General features: G+C 39.2%; 1 protein-coding gene across 5 annotated transcripts in view; it reads right to left on the minus strand.

The window, feature by feature from the left end:
- Positions 1–445: 445 nt before the first annotated feature.
- The window catches only part of gria2a (glutamate receptor, ionotropic, AMPA 2a), a 52,749-nt gene continuing 32,421 nt past the window's right edge, over positions 446–20,773 (minus strand). Inside the window, exons 9-16 of one of the 5 annotated variants that reach the window (XM_051900660.1) lie at positions 19,615–19,722; positions 19,318–19,524; positions 12,029–12,396; positions 11,303–11,501; positions 8,435–8,682; positions 5,880–5,994; positions 4,709–4,843; positions 446–2,466 (exon numbers count right to left, since the gene is read on the minus strand). In XM_051900660.1, coding sequence (XP_051756620.1) covers positions 2,302–2,466; positions 4,709–4,843; positions 5,880–5,994; positions 8,435–8,682; positions 11,303–11,501; positions 12,029–12,396; positions 19,318–19,524; positions 19,615–19,722 — 1,545 coding nt within the window. In that variant the 3' untranslated portion in view covers positions 446–2,301. Of the gene's footprint in view, positions 2,467–4,593; positions 4,844–5,879; positions 5,995–6,433; positions 6,549–8,434; positions 8,683–11,302; positions 11,502–12,028; positions 12,397–19,317; positions 19,525–19,614; positions 19,723–20,773 lie in introns of all 5 variants that reach the window. The other 4 variants (XM_051900688.1, XM_051900653.1, XM_051900680.1 and 1 more) reach the window with 4 other exon arrangements.

A 20,773-nucleotide genomic window follows, 5' to 3' on the forward strand; every position in this document is an offset into this window, starting at 1 on the left:
ATGATCTGAACAGGGTCCAAAATTTAGCTTTTGCCACATCTGCCAATGGTATGTAAATTGAGAATTAAAGTATATTTTTTTTATTGGCCATGCAAATGTATTTTAAATTATTTTACATTTATTTATTATTTTACATAATTTTTATTTAAAATAATAATTTTGTCCTAATGGATTTTTTTAGTTGGCCATGACGACTCATAGCTTAATTTGAGGAATATTTCAAATGTTGCCACGTGTTCTGTAAGAAAAATAAATCAGGAATCATAGATACGTTTTTTTTTCTTTCTTCCTTCCTTCCTTCCTTCCTTCTTTTTAAAAAAAAAAAAAAACATCTTCTGTTAATTTTGGACCCAGGATATGAATTTATGTGCAAACAGCTGACATGCTTGTCAATTCCCTCTTGCAGCACTTTTCTCCTTCCCATGAAACAGAGTAAAACCGAATATCAGAGGATTCTCAGTCTCTGTTTATTCCAAAAGATTCCAAAAAATAAAGCAATCAGTCCACATTCCATTTAGAAAAATGTCCTCCATTTCATCCCATGGCAGACTTTCCAACTGAAATGATGCTAGTGACGAGTCCATTTGTGTGACTGTATGAGAGACAGCTTGGTTCTTCACTCATAGGTTCCCAAGCGTACTCCCAAAATGCACAATATGAGCAATCCTCTTTGTGTGCGTCTGTGTGTATTGGTGAATCATCCATGATTTTAAGTTATACACATGAATGGTTTCTATTTACATTTACAGTACATATACATATAAAACTAATGAACAAGATTTCAGTTACACAGCATGGCATAGAAAAAGGTGATTGGCTTATACTTTATCAATATAATTATCAATATAACTATCTGTAATCATCTCCATCTCTTAGTCTTCAGGTCATAACTGGACTACGAAAATTAAATTCCTAGTTAACTAATATCAGTGATATACTTAATCATCGCTTTTATAAAAACAAACATAACTAAAGGTTGTCATGCTTTTCACAGTTAAAACTGCATATCGTAGTGCACCTTAATAAAAGTACAATGCATTTGATATGAAAAACAAAACAAAAAAAGCCAAAGATGACATAAATAACAAACCCTCGAGTATAGGGTGCTAATTTTCAGTCTTTACATTTCCTCATAAAGAGACAATATTAATAAATGCATCTGAAATGCCTTGACATATTTTGGCACACTGCAATATTTGGCATTTTGGGAAATCGTAATATATTATGAAGTTCATATATTCATATACAGATCCATCTTAATATAACACTTTCAATATATCATCTAAGTGGTGAAATGCAGAAGGTAAAATATTATTTCAATTTTTCTTCTTTTTTTAATTAAAAGACAATTATAAAACTACTGCTTGCATCGTCCATATAGGCAAGAAAAACGGATCCAAACACAGTGATCCAAAAAATTAACATCACAAGAAATCAAACCAGTGAGGAGGAGAAACAAAACTACTCAAATCATTTTGTTTTTTCTTTAAGTCAAGCATTTGCATGGTAACATTAACATCTAATGAACAAAAGTGTACTTATATACATAATTTACTATACATATCTCATATAATAAGAAATGATTCTTCAAACATTTTTAATATATCATGTAGATTGAGTAAACAAAATCACATTTGATGCAGATGTTTCGTGTGCTTGAGTTCTTGAGAATCAGAGATTCCAAAAACACGTTGCTATGGAAACAGGTGTCGAGCTTTTCCCATAGGAATTATTTTCAATGTGTAACGTTGTCCTCAGTGCAGCATTGCAATGTCATCACTTACAATGTGAAAAACGTCGATGAAAACTGAAGCAATGGGGCAAGTGTGTTTGTGTGAGTGAATATATGAGCAAAATGAGGTCATATTATACGTGCGTATTCAAGTGTGTGACAAAACGAGAACTTGGAAATGCAGTTATGCAAAATGTACACAACGAGAAACTTTATAGAAGTGCGGCTACAGAAAGTTTGTGAAGTTGTCTGCATATGTACACACAGCAATGTGCATGTATACCTTTTCTGTGTCTGTCAGCATGTTTTTGCAAATGTTAGTTGTACACATGACCGTTGGTCAAAATATGATTGCACTGAACAGTAAACGTATGGATCTGACATCCTGTGTGTGATTCATTTTATATGGAATAATTAACTATTATCATATATATATATATATATATATATATATATATAGTATCTATGTGTGTAAGTATATGTACACGTGTGTGGATTTGTGTGAAAGTGGGTACAGCATGCTTGCAACAGTGTGTGTGTATGTTTGTGTGTGTGTGTATGTAAGGCACTCAGGACAGCTCGCTCACACTCAGAGGCATTGCCATGCCAGGTCTCAGGTACGGCACAGCATGGACGGCTTTAGAGAAGTCTGGAGTCAGCACTCGCCCGTTCTCCCCTGTACTGCCCGTTATAGACAACCTGGCCTTACTGCGCATAGCATCTGTGAACGTCATCTGTTACCAAACACACACCCACACAAACAGAATATATAAATACACAGCAATTCACACCCAAATTCACACACATGAGAGAGAAAAAAAAACAAACAAACATTCATTAATGTTATACAGTGCATCTTATATGAAATATAGATTTTTATTTTATATGTATACATCTATATTAACTGTAGATGTTTATGAAGAGCAGATGGGGTGGAGAATGACTGACAGCTAATGGGTCTCGCACTAAGATGGCGAAGCTTTATTTCAAAAGCAAGCGATGCAGCCAATTTACAAACAATCACAAGCATCAATGATGATAAACAAACGGAAAATGATGTCACTCCAGCTGAACGAAATGAGCTAAAAAAGCTATGAAAATATATATATATATATATATATATATTTTCCATCTATGAACCATTCCTTCAATATATTTTACCCTCCCTCTGTTTATCCCTTGTCCGCCTTTTCGTCACTTCTTTAATCTTCTTAAATCTTAATGACATAACATGTGCGTATAGGCACAGTTTACCTATCAAACAATTGCTTGTGTGATACTATTTTTTAAAGAGGTCATATCATGAAAAATCTCATTTTCCTTTATATTTTGATATACAAATAGTTTGGGGTCCGTAAGATTAAAAGTATTAATTTCTTTTTTTTTTTTTTTTTTTTTATCAGCAAAGATGCATTAAATTGATCAAAAGTGACAGTAAAGACATGCAGCACAACTGTTTTCAACATTGATAATAATGCACCAAATCAGCATATTAGAATAATTTCTGAAGGATCATGTGACACAGAAAATGAAGCTTTGCCATCACAGGAATGAATTACATTTTAAAATATATTAAAAAGGAAATATATTTTTTAATTGTAATAATATTTCACAATATATCTCTTTTTATGTATTTTAACGTAAATAAATGTAGCCTCGGTAAGCAAAATAAAATAAAATAAAATAAAATAAAAAATAAATCTTACCGACCACAGACTATTTAACGGTAGTGTAGTTTGATATACTATGTGAAGTTTCAAAAAAGAAACCTCCCTCCCTAGTCCAAAAAGACCATCTACTGAAAGTAAGATGCAAAAATCCTTTCCAAAACAGGATTTCTGATGTAAACTATATGTATATATTAAGACATGACTGCCCATATTTACACATTGTGTTTTGAAACTTGATCTGCCTGTTGAAGTCAAGTAATAAAGAGGAGGAAGCAGAATGATGCTATTATGCCTGTTAACTGATGATAATTCCAAAGGATCCCAGTTTTGGGAACGAGTGACGGAAGTTTATTTTTAAGGTCCAACTTTAACAATTTAAGTAGCACATTCAAATGTGTATTGTTTTGTGAACCTGTCACAGTGTAATACATACTTTGCAAAGAGGCTGTTACGAAGGATGGGGCATGGTTTTATATCGAACCTGAAGTTTTCTTAAAATAATATACACTATTGAATCATTCACAATAAGACCAGAAACATTCATTAAAGGGATAGATCACCCCAAAAAGAAAATTTTGTCATCATTTACTCCCCCTCAAGCAGTTCCAAACCTGTATAAATTTCTTTGTTCTGCTAAACGCAAAATAAGATATTTGGAAGAATGTCAGTAACCAAACAGATCTCGCCCCCATTTACTACCATAGTAGGAAAAATAAATACTATAGTATTGAATGGGGGGGACGAGATCAGTTTGGTTACTGACATTCTTACAAATATCTTCCTTTGTGTTCAGCAGAACAAAGACATTTATACAGGTTTGGAACTGCTTGAGGGTGAGGAAATGATAACAGAATTTTCATTTTTGGGTGAACTATCCCTTTAAGTAAATAGATTTTAATTTTATATTCCAAAAAAGAAAAAAAACGTCCCATTTAATTCTAAGGGTCAAAGCGAGAGCGTAAAACTTATGTATAACTAAATTATGGCCTAAAATGAAATTTTACCAGCGGACCTCAGGGAAAAACAAAGAAATTATGATATGACCCCTTTAAACCTTTGACAAATGCGTGCCAGCGTGATGCCTAGAGAATCGTGTAGTGGCAATGAAGCGTTTGGCATACGATAAAAAAAATGACAAAAAACAAAAAAACAGTGAACAAACGACAAAAATATAACCTCTGCCATTCCTACCCCACTAGATCTTAACACTCTCCAGCCCATAAACGTTGTACCCTTCCTTATAAGTAGCAAAATTCTGAGAATTCTGCGAGGAAGAGGAGGGATTTAGAGCCTGAGTCTTGGCAACCTTCATGCGTTTGGCCTCCGCGCGAGACTTGTAGCAGAACTCCACCAGAGCGACCAGCATGGCCAACCCGAGGCCGCCCACCAGGATGTAGAAGACGCCCGCAACGTTACTCAGGCTGAGGGCGCTAGTCTTCTCCTGCAAGGGGTGAAGGTCAAAGGTCAAAAATAAGGGAGAGAAAGGATGACAGTATGTCAATACTACTACTGATTATCACTGTATATTTTATGACTATTAATTTTAAGACACATTATGAATTTAAAGGTAACTGCTCTTAATAGTCTACAAAACAGTACAGAATTAAATGTGTATATGAGTGTCTAACAGTAAATCACATAGAATACACAGACGGCTACAAAAGTACAACAGGACAGTGCGGTGCAGTGTGCACATAAAGAAGGAAAAAAGACGCCACCTACAGAATTGTAATTAAAGACAGCTGAAGTAAAAGGCAAATATACAAACAACATTTACAGCATTGGTGAGGGAGAAGGAGAGACCGCATGGGAAAGAGAAAGAGAGATAGGAGGGAGAAAGAAAGAGTGTAAGAAACAAAAAAATTAAAAAGGAACAGGACAAGTTGTCAATAAAGCACACAGAAATACAAAGGAGCACAAGGAAATTCTGAGCCTATACAGGTATGAGTATGCGTGTTTTGTGTGTGAGAGGAATGTGGATCAAGTACGCACTTTAGTGTAAATAAAATATGCCTTTGCTATGTGTCTCTCGCATGCATTACTGTGTGTTTATAACACATCCCTGCTTGTATAGGCATCATTGATTGTATACACAGGTCAGGCTCTGATTCATGCGGTGGTAAATCTGTGTAGGGGGCTTGCTGTGACACACACACACTCACACACACACACACACACACACACACAGACATCACCATAGGCTGTAATTCTTTTTTGCACAAGCTTCCTTTTGTATCACTCTCATACTCTTTTCCTCTCGAATACACAAAGACCCACACACACACACACACACACACACACACACACACACACAGTCTGCTGATGCTTGGATTTGGATCACCCAAACTGAGACATTGTTTTCACAATTTTTCATGCATACACACATACACATTCTAGCCCTGCCAGACACACACACACACACACACACACACACACACACACACACACACACACACACGCTCCCTGCAGTGACTGACCTTACTTCCAGAGTCCTTGGCTCCACATTCTCCCTTATCGTACCACCATTTGTTTTTCAGCTTGTCTAAGATGCCTTGCTCACTGAGTTTCAATACTGCAAGGTTTACTGGCGTTCTTCGCGTATGGGAAATAACATAAATAACATTATCAATGTTATTTTATGTTATTGTCAGTAACATTTGCACTCGCTAACAGCGCTGGTAATGATTCAGCCCTGAGCGTGGTGGCGATCAGCAGTCTGCGCTCCATTTGGCAGTCGGCAAACGCGGCTTTGCCGTGCCAGATGTGCACAGACTCATCGCCTTGAGCAGGAAGCAGAAACAGCGTCCGTCAACGAGCCTTATACCTCTGGGAATGTGTTTTTTTTTTTAGGTAGCCTAGACTTTATTTTAGTGTAGATGTGTCTTACTGAAAGCTCTCATTGACCAATTGATGGTATAATCAAGATAGTAGGTGCCTCGGCTTGTTTACTACGATCGCTGGTAGTGCTTCCTGCTCATTTGCATTTTGTTCATTTCATTTTTTACCCATAAGTCCCAAGCACGGGTCTGACCTTTGACTCCCCGCCTCCGCTGCCGCACTCTCCTTTGTCGTACCACCATTTGTTTTTCAATTTATCCAGAAGCCCCTGCTCGTTCAGTTTTAGCACTGCAAGGTTTACCGCGTTTCTTAAACAAACGATAAAACATACTTGTCAGACAGCATGAGGGGGGCGGGGCTGCAGCGGGCCACGCCCCCCACAAGTTGCATAGAATGAATGGAACATTGGGTTAGACAATCCATCAATCAATCAAATCCACCAATCAAAATAATGTTAAACAACCCATTAAAATGTAAGGTGGTCGAGCTTTAAGAGTTCTTTTTAAAACTCAAACTCTTGAGGCAGGAGGCTAGAACAGAGGAGGATCAGCAATAGTATCAGTTATTACACATCCGCACATACAGATCCTCAAATCAGTTAGCAGAAAACACTTTAAGCATTGAGGCAAACAAATCTGGTTAGAAGTATCAAGAAAGACAGCATGCATAGTTCAAACAGTGCATCATCAAATGCATTCATAATCAAGTTACTGTTTTCAGCCTCTGAATCATCAGCTTAAACATTCTGTAATGCTTATTGCGACCATTCAAAATCCAAGTGCCCAAACACATGCATTGATTATTACTTATTATCAATAATAGCTTTTGTCATAACAACACAGTCTGGTTGCAAAAGGCCATTGCTTCAGTCATTAAGAACAGACATGCATTCAATAAAACAGATGCTAATGGCAAACATGAGTAAAAGGGGCTACACTGAACTCAAATTAGCATATTAGCTCATAAGTGTAAATCTTGTCTCCAGTTTTTCAATACTACACTATGCTTTGGTTTAGAGGGGGTAGAACGCTATTTGTTAGTAACTATATAAATAGTTTAACCGTTTGCCAATATTTGCTTCATTGAACACATGGCAGTTGATTATAAGCAAAACAGGTGAAAAAAAAGGCTTCAGAAATTGTAGACTATTGGAGAAAGAAAAAAAAAAAACACATCTGAACCCTTCTCTTCAATAATCTACTGAGCTCCATGAGTAGACCTGGTAATTCCTGGAAAAGAATCACATGAACTAATCTATTACATTTAGGGCTGTCAAAATTAGAACGGTAACACAAGCAATTAATTAAAATGTTTAACGCCAATAACGCATTTTTCACATATCAGCAAACCTGAACGAACAAAATGGTTGACGGGTAGAGAGTGTTTCGGCTTAATCACCACTTCTCTGACTCATTTTTAGAGATCAACCAAGAATCGGGTTTGTCAATTTTTTTTTTTCAAAATTTAAGCATTTTTCAGATCTCGGTTTTGTAATACGCATCAGTGGACAAATATAGGTTCAGTTTCAGTAGGAACATTTTATGAGTTGATATTTGCTTACTGCACTGTTAGTTATCCAGCTCAATAAGTATAATATATCACATGCAAGTCCGTGAAGTACATGAAAATTGTTACATTATTTAATTATCACAGATGCACATATTGCCACTAATTACCAAACTCAATAATTACACTTATTTAACTTTTCGTTTCTTAAAACAGACATTTAATGCGTTAACTACAAAAAAATATGAAATGAATATATTTAAAATATATTTTAATCATCTGACAGCCCTAATAATTTATTTTTCTCATTGTGCATTTTATTATGGTCCTCGCTTGCTTCCTATTAAAATCTTAAAACTTAGCTTGTTATTAAGCTTATGGTAAGATAATTACCAATTTATTTGAGACTACATTATACTCCATTTTCTATGCCATCATTCTCGGAGAGCACCGGTTGCTAGGTAACTTGCTTGTCAGCTGTCAGCTAGACTTTCTAAAGCCCTCACTATCTCTGCAGTTTCCTTGGTAACTCTCTACAATGCTGTTTATGACTAGGTTACCATTCGTCCCTACACTCAGTGCTGCTAATACCTAGTTTACCTCATTTTAAAAGGGGACCCCCGGCCTACATCAGGGTAGGTGGGATACTATAACAACATGGGCCATATTGTTATACTACTCCACCCACCTTAAAGCAGATCCCTTGGGTGTAGCGATGCCGTAGCCTTTAGAGTCAAGGTTCCCTCCGACCTTCATGGTGTCACAGGGCTTGCGCTGCTCGATGTACTCATTCATAGTGGACTCCAGAAGGTAGGCATATTTGCCTTTGGATTTTCGGACACGCAAAACGCCTTCCACGGTGTTTTTAACAAACACAGAAGGTTCTGCGCTCTTCATGTACTGCCACATCTTGTCAAAGAGAGCAATCTTGGATCTCTGATTAAAGTGAAGACAAAAAAAAAAGAGACAAAGAAAAGGAGAGGTTTAGAGTCAGGGTAGTGAGGAAATGAGGGTTAGCAATTTCAACATTTTCATTCTAGATCTGAACACCAAGAATAGGTCAATCAATGCCATGACATTTTTTTTTTTTTTTTTTTTTTTTTTTTTCCTTTTCCTTCATCTAGTAATTTATTAAAAAATATATTAAAATGCAATTCAATATTTGTATGCATTACATACAATGACTTGAATACACTTTTTCAAAGATGAACATGTATTTAAAGGGTTAGTTCACCCAAAAATGAAAAACAAATTAAGATATTTTTCATAAAATCCGATGGCTCAGTGAGGCCTGCATTGACAGCAAGACAATAGGTTGTTTGCAATCACGTGGTTCTGGTGACGCGCAAAATTAATGTGGAGGGCAAGCAGTGAAAATTAGAATGGAAGAGATGGAGAAAAGTCCGTACTGTGCTGGTTTAGAAGGGTATAAACAGAAAATCACAACATATTTTGGACATGAACCTTATGTTATGAAGAGGAGCGATTTTTCTACTGAATTGAAAGACTTGACTGCCATCGATGAGGTAGATATAGAGAATATGAAGCTGCCGTCACGCCGCGTTCAGTTCTAGTCTGGTTTGTTTATATCGTGCTGACTTTATGCTAGTGACGTTAAGGGCAGTATTTTTGATTTTCTGTCGTGATTGTGAAAAATGTCGCCACTGTAGGTCATTTTTGCTGAATCGAGAATTGCAACAGGAGCTCACATCAGCGTTCAGGGAAAAAACTGGACGGTATAATACAATTTTCAACCTTTTCTAAGTGTAAAAACACACAAACGGAAGGAGGTTGAGGTGGTGACAGGGAGATGCCGTATAGCAAATCTATTAATGTCACTGATTGAACCCACTCCCTATCACTCAATAAAATAATCACATAGCTGAGTGTTTTTGAAAGTGTTGTATTTTGTTTTGTTTAATAATTAACATTACATTTTCTACCATATGATGGCTGAAGCAGCAGTGCGTGACTGTTTTCACGGTAACCAGATCAACATTGTGAACGGAATTCTACAAAACTGAAGTGAAAACACCAAATGATCATGCGATAGGATAAAATATCTTCTCTTCCCTGCAAACGATACCATAAAGAATGTGAATATTTAACCAAGTCAAAAACAAAAAAGGTAAGCAGGTATCCATATTCATTTCAGTATCAGCAGAAGCAAAACGCTATAAAAGGTGACTTTTAAAGTTAAAAAACGATATAAGTTATGTAAATGATAAAAGCTCATTGTGGTTTCTCGGTTTGATAGATTTGAGAAACCATAAACGACGCAAAACATGAGTTTGTGGTAGGATTCCTATATTGAAAAATCACTCCTTGCCCTCCAGCAGCATTTCGCGTGCAGCAATGACATCATGTGCAAACAACCTATTAACACTTTCAATGCCCAGAAAGCTACTAAAGACATATTTAAAACAGTTCATGTGACTACAGTTGTTCAACCTTAATGTTTTTCTTTTGTTTCGATTCAGTGGTTCAGAGTGCGTTTCAAACTGCTAAAGTCACGCCCCCCAGTGGTGAACTATTGAAATTTCGAAACACTTATCATGTAACAAATCCTCATTTACTGGAATCACGTGACTTTGGTGCTCCGAATCCCTGATTAGAAACAAAAGATTCGTAAAGCTTCATGAAGCAGTGTTTTGAAATCGCCCATCACTAGATATTGTTGAATAAAGTCGTTATTTTGTTTTTTTGGCACACAAAAAGTATTCTCGTCGCTTCATAGCATTAAGGTTGAACCACTGTAATCACATGAACTGTTTTAAATACGTCTTTAGTAGCTTTCTGGGCATTGAAACTGTTAATTGTCTTTCTGGTAATGCAGGCCTCACTGAGTCATCGGATTTTATGAAAAATATCTTAATTTGTGCTCCGAAGTTGAATGAAGGTCTTACGGGTGTGAAACGACAAATGAGTAATTAATGACAGAATTTTCATTTATGGGTGAACTAACCCTTTAATATCTGAATTAAAATTCATTTTGATATTTTTTAAGGGTGATAAAGTCAAAAGTTATAACAAAGATAAAACCAATTCAATTAAATTTAATAAAAAATATAAAATTCTTAAAAAGAAATTTTTATTAAGTACAATGGCATAATCTATTATTATTTCTTAGGAAAAAAGTTAAGCAGTTTTTCTAAAATATTATAAATATTTGTCAAGAGGGTCTTCAGGAGCCCCTGAAGACACTCTTGACCCTCGTGTGTCAAGGTCAGTAAGTCTTAAAATATCAGATAATTTGATCTTTTCTTGACATGACAAGGTTAGTTCAAATCAGCAAAAAGCATAATGTTATCATTAATTATTAATTATTTGTAAAAAAAAACAAAAAAAAAAACAAATATATATATATATATATATCTTTAAAAGCACTTAAAAACATTTTTGAAAATGATTATGTGTACACTAATATATATTCTATATATTTAAGGCCTAAGGAAAATATGTTAATATTTTTTTACTTGATGTTTACACCACATGATTAGCCATGGCTGGTTAGGCAGCCCTAAAAATTAAGTGAAGTCAACTTTGGTCCACTCACCCTAAAGAATTCTTTGGTGGAGCCTGCATCCAATGTCCCATAGGCAATCTCGGTCTGTTTGGCCAAGTCTTCAGCACTTTCAATAGGTGACACCATCCTCTCCACAGTAAGAAAGGCAGCCAGGTTAGCCGTGTAGGAGGAGATGATGATGAGGGTGAAAAACCACCACACGCCACCAACTATACGGCCAGACAAGGACCTACACACAGCAAACACAGTCAGCCACACACAAACGCTCACATGCTCCACTAACAGAACCAGCATGTTGTTACTGTAACATAGAAAGAAAGAAAGAAAGAAAGAAAGAACCCTTTCACTTTGGAGAAAATGGGGAATATGCAGCCGAAACACGGTACCACTCCAAGAGGGCAGGAAACGGCGACCTTGTGCACCTTACTGTTCCCAGCCGGGTGAGTATATGTTCACAGAAGAAATGTTCAACCAAATTTTAAACCACAACTTCGATTAAACATTTCTAATCCTGTGTTAGCTCTTTCTTCTCACCCATGGGACACTGGAATTACTATAACTTAACCTATTTTACAATAATTCAATAATAAGATATTTTACAAGTTAAATAACATCTAGATTATTTCCAGTGAAAATGGATACGAAGCAAGAACTGCAGGAGCGTGAACATACACAAACCACGGCATTGGTGCACAAAGACGAAAGCACACCCCACGCGCTAGCCAGCTAGCATTAGCGCTCACAGCACGCACCAACCTTGGCGAAATATCGCATCCCTGCTGCATAAAAGCGCCCAGAGAAAACCACAGACTATTAAAGATGCCAAATTCGTTGGTAGATTCGCTAGGGCCCAGCTGCCCATCCTCAAACTCTTCAGTGTGCCACTCGTAAGGGCTGAAGCGGCTAACAAGGAAGAGCACAACGCTAACTCCGATGTAAGCGAATACAATGCACATCCAGATCTCGTAGGCCAATGGGTCCAGGAAGGAGAAGACACCCGGCTTGGATTTCTGTGGTTTCTTGATCATAATGGATATGCCCAGACTCATGAAAGGTTTCGAGAAGTCGATCACCTCCTCTCTGACCAGAGTGATGGTGAGAGGAGCTACAGCTATGTCTGCTTTCTGTCAACAGTAAAGAAAAGAAGAATTTGGTCAATGAGAGACATACACGCATATAAGAGATGTACACTAACGGTCAAAATTTTGGAATAATTAAGATTTTATAATGTTTTTGAAAGAAGTCTCTTTTGCTCACCAAGGCTGCATTTATTTGATCGAAAATATAGTAAAAGCAGTAATATCGTGAAATATTATTATATAACTGTTTCCTATTTTAATATGTTTTGAAATAATTTATTCCTGTGATGGCAAAACGTCTTAGGGTACGTATGTAACCATGGTTCCCTGAGAGGGAACGAGATGCTGCGTCAAGCTCTTTGGGAAGGAAATACCCATGCCGCCATAAAACCAAGTGCCTGTCTGTGTGAAATCGTGATGCGCACACTAAGACACAAGCACTCGTGACCCCGGGGTCAAGGCTAGGTCCAGGTTATAAAACCTGATGAACGTGTGCAGCGAGGACCACCCTGCCGCATCACACACCTCCTGAAGGCAGCCATACTCTGAGTAGAGTGGGCTCAGACCATAAGAGGTGACGGTTGGCCGGCCGACTCATAGGCAAGTGAGATAGCCTCAACTATCCACTTACTTAAGGTTTGTTTAGATGCAGGGTGCCCTTTACGTGGGGACCCGAAACACACAAATAACTGATCAGATTTACGCCACAGGGCAGCTCTGTGGACGTAAGCATCTAAGGCCCTGACAGGACAGAGCAGATTGAGTTTCTCCTGGTCTAGATCTTGAAATGGAGGAGGACAAAACGCCTGCAGCATAATGGGGCCCGCCACATTAGTGGGAAGCTTAGGGACATAGCCTTCCCGAGGGAACAAGAAGGCTTTAACCATGCCCAGAGCGAGGTCCAAGCAAGAAGAAGAGACTGAAAGAGCTTGAAGGTCTCCAATCCTCTTTAGAGACGAAATAGCAAGAAGGAACAACGTCTTGAGAGTGAGGAACTTCTCAGGAACCTCTTCGATGGGCTCGAACGGAGCCATGGACAGGCCTTCCAAAACTATGGCCAAATCCCAAGTCGGAACTCTCTGACGTGTCGCAGGTCTTAGCCTCAAAGTACCACGGAGGAAGCGAGTTACCCATGGGTGTCTTCCAACTGAAGCACCATCCAAAGGAGTGTGGTAAGCAGAAATGGTCGCCACATACACCTTCAAAGTAGATGGGGATAACCCTGATGAGAACTTTTCTTGAAGGAACTCCAGAACTGTATCAACCGGGCAGTTAGCAGGGTCCAACATATGACCTCTACACCATGAAGAGAACACGTTCCATTTCAGGGAATATATCCTCCTCATGGAGGGAGCTCTGGACTGGAGTATGGTCTCCACTACCTCGGTAGGGAGACCTGAATCTATAAGCTGGGCCCCCTCAGAGGCCATGCCCACAGTTTCCACAACTCCAGGCGGGGGTGAAGGAGTGAGCCCCCCGCCTGTGAGAGCAGGTCCCTCCTGACCGGAATCTCGAGGGGAGAGCCATCGAGGAGAGACATCAGGTCTGAGAACTATACTCTGTCCGGCCAGAACAGGGCTATTAACAGCATCTGGACCCCGTCCCGGCGTACTCTCTCCAAAACTCCCAGGAGCAGAGCAATCGGGGGGAAGGTGTACAAACGCAGCCTTGGCCAGGTCTGTACCATCGCATCCAACCCCAGAGGGGCTGGATACGTGAGGGAGTAATACAATGGACAGTGTGTCGTCTCTCGAGATGCAAACAGATCCACATCCGCTTTCCCAAAGCGCTCCCACAGGAGCTCCACCACCTTGGGGTGAAGTCTCCACTCCCCGGGCCTCAGCCCCTGCCTCGACAGGATGTCTGCTCCCTGATTCAGATGCCCCGGGATGTATACTGCCCTGACTAACAGTAACTTCCCTTGGGCCCACAGGAGAACGCAGACTCCCCTGATGATTTATATACGAGACCACCGCTGTGTTGTCTCTGCGGACCAACACATGGTGGCCCCTGAGGTCTGGGTGTTTGAGTGCCAGGAACACAGCCATCATCTCCAACTGGTTTATGTGCCAGGAAAGATAATGGTCCCTCCACAGACCCCGAGCCGAGCGACCACTCATGATTGCCCCCCAGCCAGTGAGGGACGCATCCGTCGTAAGCATTACACGACGACAAGGAGCTCCCAAAACTGGCCTTTGGGAAAGAAACCAAGATTTTTTCCACATGACACAAGCACAAAGGCATCGCCGCATGATCTTGATTATGCGAAACAGATTTCCCCTTGGGGAGAACCCCTTGGTTTTGAGACACCACTGCAAAGGTCTCATGTACAGCAGGCCAAAAGGTATCACGTTGGACGCAGCTGCCATCAGACCTAACAGTCTCTGAAACTGTTTTACAGTGAGTGACTGGCCTAACTTCAGCTTGTTTACGGCTGTGAGAATCGCCTCTATGCAAGCCGGAGATAGACGTGCTTGCATTGAGACCAAATCCCAAATTACGCCCAGAAAAGAGGTTCTCTGAGCTGAAGATAGCACATTTTTCTTTGAGTTCAGCTGTAACCCCAATGACTTTATGTGGGCCAGAACGGGGCTATTAACAGCATCTAGACCCCATCCCGGCGTACTCTCTCCAAAACTCCCAGGAGCAGAGCAATCGGGGGGAAGGCGTACAGACGCAGCCTTGGCCACGTTTGTACCATCGCATCCAAGCATTGAGACCGAATCCCAAATTACGCCCAGAAAAGAGGTTCTCTGAGCTGGAGATAGCACACTTTTCTTTGCGTTCAGCCTTAACCCCAATGACTTCATGTGGGTGAGAACAGCATCTCGATGCTGAACCACCAACTCTTTTGACTGTACCAGAATTAACCAGTCGTCTATGTAGTTCAACATACGGATGCCCTGGAGTCACAATGGAGCTAGAGCTGCATCCACACATTTTGTGAAGGTGTGGGGTGATAAAGCTAGGCCAAAAGGAAGAACCTGGTATTGGTACGCTTCGCCCCCGAAAGCGAACCTCAGGAACTTCCTGTGTTGAGGAAGGATGGAGATATGAAAGTATGCGTCTTTCAGATCTATCGTGACAAACCAGTCCTCGGACCTGATTTGTAACACGATTTGTTTCAGATTAAGCATTCTGAACTTGAGCTTCTTGACAGTACGATTTAGTAGGCACAGATCTAGAATAGGACACAACCCTCCATCCTTCTTCGGAACTATGAAGTACCGGCTGTAAAACCCTGACTCCCTGCTGGGAGAAGGAACCCGTTCTATAGCTTCTTTTTGCAAGAGAGTCTGTACTTCTTGTTCTATAACCAGAGCCTTCTCAGGGCTCACCTCGGTGAACAAAACCCCGTTGAACCTTGGTGGTCGCAACCCGAACTGAATTCTGTACCCAAATTCTATTGTGTGCAGGACCCATTAAGATACATTTGACAGAAGTTTCCACGCTGCCAGAAAGTCTACTAAGGCTTTCTTGGCTTCCTGAAACCTCTCGATGACTGTGTTGACTGAGTCGTTGAAGAGGCCAGGCAGTGTGAGCGGGGCATCCAAAAGAAAAGATCTATCACGGTCTTTCATATCAGCGAGGTTGAGCCACAAATGCCTCTCCGTGGCTACCAGGGCTGCCATAGACCGCCCGATTGACTTGGCAGTCTCCTTGGTAGCCCGTAGAGATAAACGGTAGCGTTACGAAGCTCAATGAAAGCCTCGCAACTGACTTCCCCACCATCATCAAGATCCCTTAGCAGGTCGGCTTAATAAACTTGTAAGATGGACATAGTGTGTAAATAAGCCACCGCCTGACCTGCAGCCGAGTATGCTTTACCCACTAAAGCAGAAAATGTTCTAAGTGGCTTAGTGGGTAACTTCAGGGCTTTTAGAGAAAATGCGGACTCAGGGGAGCGATAGCTTGCTAGCGTCTCTTCCACTTGAGGCATCTTCCCATAACTGTGCCTTTTCAGCCCTAATATATTACTGTAGTTTGAAATTTGTGGACGGAACACCCAATAGGAATTTATTCCACAGGTTTATTCCACGACCTTGACACCTCAGTGTGGAGGTCGGGAAAGAAGGCAAACCCCAGCGTGGAGGTTGTGACCTGGATGGTAAGAAGTGTTCGTCTAATAGACTGGACTGACGAGCTTCTTGTTTTTCGGCTGGCCAGCTGATGTTTAATCTAGCAACAGCACGAGTCACAACATTTATGTGCTCCTCATAAGCTTGTGTGTGAGGTGTGTCAAGAAGAGTCCGACATATGAGATGAACTTTACTGATAAATTTCTGCCAAAAGAACCACATAAAGCAAAAGAACTTAGGGTTGATATGGTTGATTTGATCACTCAAGGTTTGCAAAAAGAGCAAGATAAAATCTCGAAGAAGCAAGCCAAAAAGGAGAAGAAGAACTACTAGGATAGAAAGAATGAAGATGGATTCCAAGACCAAAGAGATGATTAAATTACTGAGGCAGCAACAGAAAATTAATTTGAAAATGATTATGCTTATAAAACAATCATATGCTTTGAGGACTTTTATGGGTAAAATGGAACAGATTACAAACGAGGTTGAAGCTTTGACAATGGAAGCTTCAGCGCTGGTTGTATCTGAAAATTGTGTTTAAGGGATAAAAGGTTAAAATGATGTCTAAACACAATGTATGTTTTTATTATATTCAGAAGTGTTAATCGAAACTAACCGAGATGTATGTTTTTATTTTAACTAGAAGTGTTAAAGGGAACTAACACAATGTATGTTTTTATTATATTCAGAAGTGTTAATCGAAACTAACCGAGATGTATGTTTTTATTTTAACTAGAAGTGTTAGAGGGAACTAACGTGAAGGTCTTAAGTTCAAGTGAATAAAATGTGTCAAAATTTGTAGAATGTGACGCAGACTACAAAAGGTGTTGTTTAGCAGGTTGCAGCTGAACTTTGTTTCTTATACTTTGTATGAAACAGGAAACAGTGCAGTATTAGGGGCTGTACTCCTGTTTACAAATAAGGAAATGTTTATGTTGGGAAAAGGATGTGATCTTTGGAGACTATATATTGAAAACATTGTAACAGAAGGTTGCCACACCTCGGGTGAAGACTTTCTCGTCTTTATGTTCAGTTTTTTATTCTGTATCTTGTTATTAAACCAAAACCATTGTATTTGGTGATTCGTAAACCTCTCTATAACAAGTCTCAGAGTGAATTACTTTTACATAAACTATTATGAATACCTGCAATTAAATTACTTCCATCGAGCTTCAAGAGCATCGGATCCTGACTGAGCTGGTGCGGAGTCCACCTTGAAATCTCTAATTGTCGTGCAACGCTCTCAATCCAATTAATCAGAAGGTAAAGCCAAATCTTTTGATGCAGAAAAGGATTGTAGAGATGTGTGTTTGAAAAGTTAGTGATTGAGGGGGATAATAAATACAACAGGTGGCGAGTCCTCAACATCACAGGCATCGATACTAACAACGTCTAATTCCTCAGAACTAGATCGTTGCAGTACCGGCGCTTCACCAGGGGCGGAAGAAACTGCAGAGCATGCTTTCACCTCCTGAAATGAAGCGCTGGGTCCTGCAGGTAAAGGCAGAGAAAGGGCGGCACCCATCTCTAACCCCTCTACAAGATCCATTTGCGAACCCCACAACGTGAGCCTTCGCTGTGCCTCAGCAGCAGCGGGACCGAGCCGTGGGGAACGCGAGCCGAAGTGCCTTCCTCAAAAAGCGCCCGGCGGGAGCGGAGCGTCTTGAGAGACAGCTGTTCACAATGCTTGCAGCCAGCCCCCTTGAGGGCTGCCTGGGCATGCTCCGCTCCCAAACAAACAACACAAAGCTCGTGTGTATCCCCACCCATGATGTAGCGAGGGCAGGGAGTAACACACGATCTAAACTGCTGTTTGCTCGTCATACTTTATGTCTTATATATGTGTGCTTGATATATGTAAGAGACAAACAACACCAAATAAGACGCACGATTTCACAGAGACCGCTTACTGAAGACACAGAAGCTAACTCTGTTTGGTTTAGGTGTGCTTTATAGTTTCCTGGTCATGACGTCACCCGCCTATGACGTTCCTTCATGCCACGCCACTGATTTCACATGTGCTTCACGACGCAATCACGCAGAGGTATTCCCAAAGCGCTTGACGCAGCACGATTTGCCTTGAAAGGGAACTGAATTTTCAGCAGCCATTACTACAGTCTCCAGTGTCACAGTCCTTGAGAAATCTGAAGAGTTGGTGTTATAGTTATTAATAATGATTGTTATTATTATCAATGTTGAAAACAGTTTTTGCTGCTTAAAACTGTGAAACATTTTTTTTTTCCCAGGATTCTTTGATGAATACAAAGTTCAATGAAAATCTTTTATTTGAAACAGAAATGCTTTATAACATTACAAATCTCTTTATAGTCAATTTTGATCAATTTAATGCTAAATAAAATAAATTATTTCTTTTTTTTTCTTTTTTATCTTACTTACCCCAAACATTTGGTAAAATGTATATTATAAAATACTGTTGTATAGTATAAAACAGTTTACACAATAATATCAGGCAGCACAACTGTTTTCAACATTGATAATGATAAAAATTGTTTCTTGAGCACCAAATCAGCATATTAGAATTTCTGAAGGATCATGTGACACTGAAGACTCAAGTAATGGCTGCTGAAAATTCAGCTTTGTCATCACAGGAATAAATCACATTTTAAAATATATTAAAATAGAAAACACTTCTTTTAAATTCTAATAATATTTCACAATATTACTGTTTTACTGCATTTTTATTAAATTAATAAATGCAGCCTTGGTGAGCACATCCAGAAGAAACTTCTTTCAAAAACAAAAAAAATCTTAATTATTTCATACTTTTGACCTTTAGTGTATGATGGAAATCACATTTTCCTGGAGCTGGTGTTCACTGTTTCTCAATAGTGCACTTGTGTGAGTGAGTGTATGCTTTACTTCTCACCCCATAAACCAGTTCCCCAACCATGCCATTCCAGATCTTGGTCTCAGCATCTCGTGCTCCATACTTTCCATCTGCTACAATCCTCAGCTGATACTTAAACCCACAATGTTTAGCAATCTCAGCGGCCAGGTCCACACAGTATCCTTCATAACGTTCATTATCGGTGAATAACTCTGCATTCTTTTTCAGCATTACATACGGTGCCTCCTACAAAATGCAGAAAAATATATTGACATATCTACAAATTTAAGTGATTTTATTTGCTCTTGATATGGAATATCATGTAATATCTCTTACCAGGATTGTTGTCACAACAACCGTTTTATTCTCCATTCCCATGGTGTCATTGGGGAAAAGGTCAGATTTCGTCACGGCCATTTTGTCCACCTCATTCCAGTAACCAATCTGAGAAAAAGTACACACTCATGAAATAGAAAGTGCTCTTTTGTTGAGAATACAAAACACAAATAATCAAATATTTATTTTAACAGGTGTTAAGAGTTGAGGTTAGGAATCAAGAACCTTATTTAGAACTGTTCTTTTGGTGTTTTGGATATTGTTGGGTATCGTTAATGGCTCTTTAATGTCTGTTTTTTTATGCAAATGTGGACAGAACTCTGTACTAAAATATTCTGGCAGTGTTTCCTACGTCTCTATTCAGTGGTGGTGCTGTGGCCCGACTGAATCAATGGTGCCAAAAAAAAAGAAATTATGTTTGAACTGGGCTGTCTGCTTGTAGTCTGACTTGAATGTGATGAAATACAAAGACTGTGAAATAGGACAAAGGCAATAAATTGTCAACACACCTTTATATTGTGTTGCCCCCATCTTCACAATCAGCGTAATCTGATTTAATAATTACTTTTATTAACCAGTTCTTATAATCAGGGCTTGACATTAACTTTTTGCTCACCAGCCACTGTGGCTAGTGGTTTTTCAAAGTTACTAGCCACTCAGCATTTTCACTGGCCACAATTTAAAATTGTTGCCATGGGGCAAAACTGCCGTATAGATATTTTTAATATTAACTTATTATTTTACAGCAGGTATATTAGGCTGCTGTAACTTTAAGTCCTGATGCACGGATCCATTATACTGTTACACGAGCGTTTTCTTTCTCTGTTTATTTTAACTTAAAACATAACTGACTGTGTTTAGGTGAATACTCTTCAAAACCAGCATTTTGACATTATTTTATAATATATAAATATAAATTAGTACAAATGAAAAATATATATTATTTATAACATTCAACCCACATTTGGTGTGTTGGTGGGTATTAATGTCGAGCCCTGCTTATAATGAATCACTAAGGCTAAAGAATAATTTTCTAACTCATGCCAATCTTTCCTAAAATTCCACACACCCCTAATGTATTCAGTATTTTATGAAAGTATTAGGACTATGTTTTCAGATACCAATGAATTGTTTTCAATTACCTTTCAGATGTGGTTAA

Source organism: Ctenopharyngodon idella, chromosome 1 (assembly GCF_019924925.1).
Source record: "Ctenopharyngodon idella isolate HZGC_01 chromosome 1, HZGC01, whole genome shotgun sequence".
In the NCBI taxonomy this organism is placed as follows: Eukaryota; Metazoa; Chordata; class Actinopteri; order Cypriniformes; family Xenocyprididae; genus Ctenopharyngodon; species Ctenopharyngodon idella.